The 8,443-nt window shown below is 34.8% G+C and overlaps 1 protein-coding gene across 1 annotated transcript; it reads right to left on the bottom strand.

Annotated features, from left to right (window-relative positions):
* Window positions 1-3,246: 3,246 nt before the first annotated feature.
* LOC7463874 (uncharacterized) lies at window positions 3,247-6,377 on the bottom strand. Its single transcript, XM_002298417.4, has 3 exons — window positions 5,292-6,377; window positions 4,566-4,729; window positions 3,247-4,477 (listed from the first exon to the last, which is right to left on the bottom strand). Exons 1-3 carry the CDS (start codon window positions 5,908-5,910, stop codon window positions 3,404-3,406), a joined length of 1,857 nt encoding a protein of 618 aa, XP_002298453.4. The 5' UTR covers window positions 5,911-6,377; the 3' UTR covers window positions 3,247-3,403.
* Window positions 6,378-8,443: the final 2,066 nt, after the last annotated feature.

Here is an 8,443-nt window from a genome sequence, read left to right as displayed (position 1 = left end):
GCAACACCCTCGAGCCTAAGTGTTGGGACCTCGCCAAACACCCTTGTAAGCACGCATGGGTGTGGTGCCCCATGAGCTCGGGCTTGACATCCAAGCCCAAACATTGGGAGCACGCCACAGTGTTCGGGCTTGCTCATGGAGGGTTTGAGAGGGATGGGAGACAAAAGATGGTTATGGCTAGTGACTCCAAATGAAAAGAGTACATTAAGGTACATTTCATCCTCTGTACTTGAATGCATTTGTATCAGGGGATTTGATGGTATGACAATGTGTCATCAAGGGAGTATTTGACATGGTGAATCAGAAACCAATTTCTTTCACGCCACAGATAAAATGATTTTGAATGAGTTACAAATGTGATTTTGATTGTATCTTGCCTTCTCCTTTTTGGTTTTCTTTCCAACTGTAAAAATCACTCAAATTAATAGTATACACGCATCATAGAGACATTTGGAGGGAGCATCATTGCAGATAGTTATAGTGGAGCTAACTATTTCTATTTTACTCGTGATTTTGCTCTACATGTATTCATGATTCATTTTTTATTTCTGCGTGAATGTTTCAGTTCAGAGAATTATGATGCGAAGCATTTGCGGGAAAAAAACTATTGAGAACTTCATTGAGTTGCATATTATAATTGGCCATGAGCAGCCAAATGGAAATGGGGCTGAAACTGGTTCTAAAGTCGTGGCGGATCCCATACAGAGCAACGAAGACCTCATGGGGATCCCATCGCATGTGCTGGTCTATGAAGATATATACGAAACATGATGTTGGTGATGATGACCAAGAGTCATCTCAGCAAACAAGGGCCAGGCCTTCATCATCATCACATTCCGAGCAGCCTTCCAAGAGAAGACGTGACGCTGATTTTATGATAGAGATGATGAGTGCCATTGCCACAAACGTTGGTAGGATTGCTGATGCATTGACAGAAATGAATAATGTGTGTTTGGATGAAGTGTTTGAGATGGTGAAGAGAATACCAGGCTTTGACGATGATCTCATTATTGGGGCTTTTGAATATCTTTCTTCTGATGATAAGAGCGCCAGAATGTTCATGAAATTGAATGATCGATTAAGAAAAAAATGGTTGCTGAAACGTCTGCGTGGTCAAGGTAGTTGAAGTTGAATCGCGCCATTATTTTAGATCATCAATGCATATTTCTTTAGCCGAATGCTTCGAGTCTTGAGAATGAGTCGACTCAAATCATTTATATGGTACAACCATTGCTGGTTTTTCAGAAGCCGGAACCACCCTTTTCAGAAGTCTACAATCATGTATAAAATTTGGACGAATTGATCTTGCTGCTGCTAAGGTCTTTAATCGAATTCCAAGCAAGGATGCGGCCTCTTGGAATTCTATGATTTCAGGTTATGGAATGCTGGCTGAATTGACTGTTGCTATCAATCTTTTTGAAGCAAGTGGAATATGATCCAGTCTCAAGAACTGCGGTCCTGTCAACTTGTAGTCATGGTGCGCTAGTTGAAGAGGGGGGGAAATATTTTGAGCATATGCAGGCCCAAAATAATAAGCCAACGCAGATGCATTATGCTTTTATGGCCGATCTCCGTGGCCGGGCTGGATTCATGGAGGAAGCAGTAAAACTCATTGAAAGCTTACCCATTGAACCGGCTGCCGGCGCTTTGCTTGGGGCATGCTGAATACGTGGGAAAATTGAATTGGCTCGTCGGGCGACTGAGCATTTATTTAAGTTGAAACCCAAGCATTCTTTCAAACATGGAGGCAGAAGCTGGAAAATGTGACGTGGCAAACCAGGCAAGGGAGCTGATGGAATCAAGGGGTGCAAAGAAAAATCCCGGTTGCAGCTGGGTTCAGATTGATGACGAGGCTCATGCTTTTGTATCTGGAGAGAGAATGGTGGGTGCTGATTCAGGTCTTCGATTTGCAGATTTCTTAATTCATTATCCAATGTTTGCAAATCGAATGTGCACAAGCACAACCCTTAAAAGCATTATAGCTCCCTTTCGGTTTTGGATGTAATGTGTGATGATACTTTGCTAATTTTTGTGGTTATAGACTTATAGTTTAAAAAAATATTTTGAAAATAGATAATTTTAGTTGTAGTTTTTTTTTTAAAAAATATATTTTGCTAAAATTATTGTGGAATAAATTTTATATGCAATCTGCTTATATAAATGAAAAACATGTTTATAGCGGAATGACAAGTTTGTAATCTGGTAATCACTAATTAGAACTTAACCAATCTGAGATATTTTATTAAACACGCGGTTTAGATCATGAGATTAGAATAACCTGATAAAAAAATAAAAAAGAATTATACAGTTTTCTTTAAAAAAAAAACTCGTGTTAACTTTTCATACCTATGATCTGGATTATTAGACTTGAAGTATCTTATATGAAAAAACCATGAAGTCTAATTCTTAAATAGTCAAATACTGAAGGATGAAATTGAAAAAATAATTTTAATTATATGAAAAGATTAAAAAAAATAACAATTAAAAGAATGAATATCAAAATTGAAATATAAAATAAATATTATATTTGATTGAAGAATGAAATTAAAAAGAATAATAATTTTTACATGAGGGTCACATTGAAAAATATAATACCATCAATTTGAATTAAATAATAAAATTAAAAACCAATAAAACTTTTACAAAATGATCAAGAAAAAAAAATAGAAATCAAATAAATAAGGATCAAATTGAAAAATATAATATTTAGTAAATTGAAATTGAATAACAAAATTGAAAGCAAATGAAACTTCTACAAAAGAGCCAATAACAAAAAATAAAAAATAAAAAATAAAAACTGAAGTTAAAATATCAATAAAAAAGAAGGTAAAGTTAAAATTTTCATGGGAACAAAGAGTAAAAAAAAAAAAGAAGAAAAGTTCCTGACAACAAACTAGATCATCAATGTCGATATATGCCGCTCCACATGAAAGAAAACACAATGACATGACAGAAATATATTTTTGGATGCTAAAAGACCTCGCACTGGTTGCCCATAGTGCATGAATACTTTTCAAGCGCCTCTCGATGTTGCACAAGCTCCTCTCAGTGTTGTACAAATACCTATTTTTCTTGTATTTTTATTTATTTTATATTTATTCGAATAACAAATTATCTCTAAGCTAATATAATAATAATAATAATAAATATTATTCTTGATAATTAATGTTAAATTTTTTAGATTAAGTAATAAAACCATCATTACACTTGCAATATTCCAGTGCAGATAAGTTTGGAGCTGCGATGTTTCTCCATGGCCAATTTCTTTCTTTTAATTTTTCCAAAAATTTATAATACAATAGAGGTTACATTTGGTATGAAATGCGTGCAAAAGAATATCAGTAATATTTCAACGTATTGTACAAAGAAAATCGGTTAAACAAAATCTGTCCAGCACTAAATGCTATGACACATGACAAACAACAGCAGTGCAAGAAGAGTCACCATCTACAACCCACAAACTCAATTCTTGAAGCCGCCTTTGAATCAAATCCAAACTTGTGTCTGTAGACCAATAAACCATTTTCTTCCCAGCCTCCAAAGATGATTGGTTAAAAGCATTGGCACGAATCTGGATGCCAATGCTTGCCTCATCAACCCTGAGAATTCCTGCACCATTCTGTTCCAAGAATTTCACCACAATGTATACAAAATTTGTGCTCTCTCCCTGTAACGAACCCTTACCTATTGTGGCAGCTACCTTCTTCAGGAGATCAGCCCAAATTTCTTGAGCAGAAGAAGAGCTCCTAACAAAGAAAAATCCCAAGCTCTTCCCAGCACACATGTCACTGGAAGGATTAATGAACTCTTGAACTTTACTGAGGAAAAGCACGTTTGCATCCACTGTCAAAGAATCATACCCATCTTCTAAACACTTCTTGATTACATAACCATTCACTAAAACGTTCTTCATCAGCTCTGCACTGGAGTGTTGAAATCCCATTACTCTCTGTGCTCTGAGATAATTGAAAAACTGGTCAGCATCAATCACAGGATGCCCTCTTCTAGCAAGATCAAATAGAAAGTCAGACCCAGGGCCTATCAATATATAGTTCCTTATATTTAGCCTCTCCAAGTGGCAAAGCATGTTCCTCGTGATTGTGCCTGATTCCCCAAATATAGTCACAAGCAGAACACTCCGATCTTTCTGCACAGTCCGAAGAATAGACCCAACTTCATCCAAGGTCCTTCCAATCCTTCCAGAAAGAACTTCTCTAAAGCAGTAATCATACCATTTCAGATTACTCAGTGGTTGCATTTCCAGTAAGTTGAAGTCAAGAGAACTTCCGTCCAATAATTGGGAGTCAGGCCCAGCAGTTTTCCCATAGTTAACACCAGCATCCCTGTGAGAGACACTGAGTGCTCTCTCATGCTGAAAATTTGTGTAGATATTAAAATAACCTCTAGAGTAGATGAATTTAATGAACCAAGGAGTCCAGATTCTTTCTCCCATCCTTTTGTACCACCCATTAGTCACCTGCATGATATTAGATTTAGACAGAGAAAAAAAATTCAACCAGCAAACGTGAAGGGAGGGGGGGGGGGGGGGGATGTCATAAGATTACCATTCCATCAAGAAATGGCTTGATGCCCTTGGACTTGTGCAGATCATACCACAACCTAAACTCTTTCCAAGGTTTCGGAAAGAGAATCTGACCCCAAGTACCAACCAATTGGTACAAGAAAAGATGTGTTTCACTATCCAAATGTATTTTGTTTCCATGTTTACCTGTAACCAGCAACCAGATCGATCAAAACCACTCTCCAAAGGATAAAAAAGAAAAATCTGGCCAAGGGTAAGTAATAGGGTTGTAGAATCAACACGATTTTTATAAGAATGCTCAACTAAGAGAAGAAGAAAATTGCATATTGCACATTCTACCAACAACAAAACAAATGCGTCTTGGTTTAGATGTCATTGTAATTCATAGACATCATACTGGAATCAGCGAAAAAACTTAGCTTGGAAATGTATGGATCAGCTTGCTTCACATATGCTTATGCAATTGCAGATACAAATTTAATTTTTTTAAAGCTCGCATTCGATCAACATAAATTTCAGCCATAAGCAAAATATTGAAAAGATTTCAGCCTAGCAATTAACTCACTATCCCTCAAAGTTCACTTTTAACATAATGCAAGGCCTTACACACTAGTTCTAAAGCAACGAGCATCACTACATCACCGTAAAATCCGATAAAACAAACAAAAAAACTGTAAGCCCCAACATTAAACATTAAAACTTCCAGTCTAACAAATCAAAAAAGACATGAAACAGAAGAAAATAGTACCTGGGACAAACCTTGGACGCTGAAGTGAAGCGCCATAGACAGAAGGACTAAAATTCGACGCATTGTAATAGTAATTAACAATCAAACCCCTCACAAATTTATAAAACAGCGGCGAAACTTCCAAATCATCCTCCACAATAAACGCAAATTCATGATCTGAACTTGGCCACCAAGCTTCTAGCCATTGAGCTTGCAACCCAACATTATTAGTCCTATAATGCACCACTTTGTTTCCAAATTTCCAATCAAACCCATCAATAAAGTTCAAAACTTTTCGCGATTCCTCAAGTTTTTTATCTATAACGTTGATGGGTTCATTGGTGAGAGCAAAGTGGTCAATGTGGATGTGGAGATGGACAGTGTCTCCGCCGTAGTTGGCGGCGGAGAGGGAGTTAAGGCACCTGGAGAGTGAGTCTAGGCGGTTGAAGGCAAGAACTTTGATTAGGAACGTGAAATCTTGAGGAGTGAATTGGGGATTTGGGGTCTTGATTAAGGTGTTGATTGGGATGAAATCAGGGTTAGGGATGGGGTGAGTGGATTGGTGGAGGGAGAACAGGATGACGGCACCAATGGAGGTGAGAATGATGGGAAGAAGTAAGTGTCTTGGTGGGCCTACCATTTGCTATGCTTTTAAGATTTGAGATTGAGGGAAGGAAGGGGCATTGTAGGGGTTTACTGAGGGTTTTTCAGTTTCCGTGTTTGAGATGTTCGGACGTGAAGAAGTGAGGGAGACAGAGATCTCAAGTTTGCAGACCTTGCAGTTGATGGTTCTTTGGACTGGGAGGCAGGAAGGGGAGGGGGGCGGTGCTAAGATGGACTGGGCAACGATTGTGAAGCCCAATGCGAATATATTTGGAGGTAGGAGTCCAAATAAGTGCAGAACTAGACTGTTCTTGATCTGGGTTTTGAGAGTTTGGCAAGAACGAATTGGCCCAGATGGAGATAAGATTCATTGTGCTGCACGTCATGTAATGCCCAATAAATTGGATTCTGTGAAAGTAAATATGAAGATTCAAGGGAATCTTTGGACTTTGGATGCCATCTCCTGAGGTATTTTTACCACCATCCTGAGGGGCCTAGCTGTTTTCTACATTGGATTTTTTCGAACAAGCATTGATCCTACTCTTCTAATTTTATCTCTCTTGATTTTCTTCATTGCTTTTGACCACAACATATTCGAAAATAATCTGGGATCCAGTACTCTCAGGGCCAGATTATAATTGATTTTGTCTCTCTTAAATTTATTCATTAACCTCGCATTCATACCTTGTTATTCACTATGTACTTGTTAGAACCGCCAAAGAGGATACAGCCGAAATATGGGGTATTGAATGAATGGGGTTGCTTGTCTTTGCTATGCAAAGAAAATCAAGATAGATAATAAATGTTAAGAGCATCCCATGCGAGATGCTATTTTAAAATGGTAAATTGATAAAATACTATTTTAAATTATATAAATATTTTTTTATTATATATATTCCAATGAAAAAAACTATTTGAAAAACCAATTGTATTAGAGCGAAATAAATAAGTGTTCTATTTTTTTTAATAATTTTCGTGTTATTTTTTTTTCATAGCTATGTTTAATTGGTTTATTTTTTTGTTGGTCCCACTTTGCTAGTTTTAACTTTTTTAATAGATATGTAGAGATAACATTTGTAAAAAAAAAATATTTTAACATTTTGTTTAGCTTCTGTAAGGGCACAAATAGGTCTATGGAGTTGTGTATGTTATTTTTCATATGTTTTTTAGGATAAAAATTGGTTGAAAAGAAGTTGTTTATTCCAAAAAACTAAAGGAGAGTTTTTGCCCGGTTTTCGGCTCATTGGGCTGTCGAAAATTAGGCAAGAAAACAACACGTTGTCCGCCTCAACAGACGATGAGTTGTTCATTTTTTCTAAAAAAAAATAAAAATAAATGACGTATTATTTGTTTTTTTAATAAAAAAAACAAATGAGACATGTGGGCCCCACCTCCAGGCCCATGCTCACCTCGCTTGCTATTAGGGGGGCATGCGTTGTGCCCAGCCCTTTCATATCCTTTTCTTTTTGTTTTTTTTTCATTGAAATAAAAAACTACTATAATGATTTACGTACTCTTCAATTTTTTACACGGTTCTTAAATAAATATTATAGTTTTTTATTTGAATTTTAATAATTTATTTTCTATTACATATGGAATATAAAAATAACAATAATGATAATAAATTATTCATGAAAATTCAATTTGAATTGTATTTTTTTTTCTATAAAATACTTCAACAATCATAAAATATGTTTCTTTTTATATGAAAATGATTTAAGTTTAAAACACAATTGTGTTAGACAAGAGATACTTTAACAAGAAAAATGATTTTAGACTCAATAAATATATATTTTCTTATTATTTAAAATGGCTCACATTAAAAAAGAAAACCATTGTTCTATAATTAGATTTTTTTTTTGAAAAGCTACTTGCGACTAGATACATGTATCTATATCTTTACTTTACTCAATCTTTGGTTTAGACTAATAAATTTATTATTATTTATAATCGCATATAATTCTCAATTTATTTTATTGAACCCATATATTAACTTTATTTTGCAATGAAAAATTATCATGATGAAATTATTTTTTTAAAAAAATATTATATATTTGAGTTTATTAATGATGCCAAATAATTTCCCGAGCATGAATATTGTTTTTTTTACTTTCAAAATTATGATTCTCATGACGTAGCATAGACATGCAAACTAGTATTACAACTATACATGTATTTACCTCAATTTGACAATAACTATAAACGTTTAACAGGTGCTTTGATGAAGTGTGTGTTTGGTATTGTGATAATTTTTGCAGCAATAATTTTAAAAATATAGTTTAAAAAAACCACATTTAGTTGCGGTTTTAAAAAAATAAATTAAAAAACATAGATATTTGATTAAAATTATTATGAGATAAATTTTTACATATAAAATAAAAAAACAAATATTTATGGATGATGAAGATGCTCTAGTTTTTACAAAATTAAAATTTAAATGCAATTATATGTGTATTAAAAAAAAAAAGCAAACAAATCGAAACCAAACAATTTTTTTAGATGGCAGAAGTTATTATGATACTAAACGGTAGCGTATACAGCTTTTGGTCAACTAGCAGAAAGAGAAAGGA

The sequence above is a fragment of the Populus trichocarpa genome, chromosome 1, assembly GCF_000002775.5.
Source record: "Populus trichocarpa isolate Nisqually-1 chromosome 1, P.trichocarpa_v4.1, whole genome shotgun sequence".
Lineage (NCBI taxonomy): Eukaryota > Viridiplantae > Streptophyta > Magnoliopsida > Malpighiales > Salicaceae > Populus > Populus trichocarpa.
The sequence above is the reverse complement of the archived record's forward strand: the minus strand, read 5'-3'. Positions and strand labels throughout refer to the sequence as shown.

Excerpts from the sequence above, each read along its gene's own strand:
- LOC7463874 (XM_002298417.4), bottom strand. The coding sequence starts at position 5,910 with ATGGTAGGCCCACCAAGACACTTACTTCTTCCCATCATTCTCACCTCC. Across the intron at positions 4,730-5,291 it reads GCGTCCAAGGTTTGTCCCAG|GTAAACATGGAAACAAAATA; the intron begins GTACTATTTTCT and ends TGCTGGTTACAG. Across the intron at positions 4,478-4,565 it reads AGCCATTTCTTGATGGAATG|GTGACTAATGGGTGGTACAA; the intron begins GTAATCTTATGA and ends AATATCATGCAG.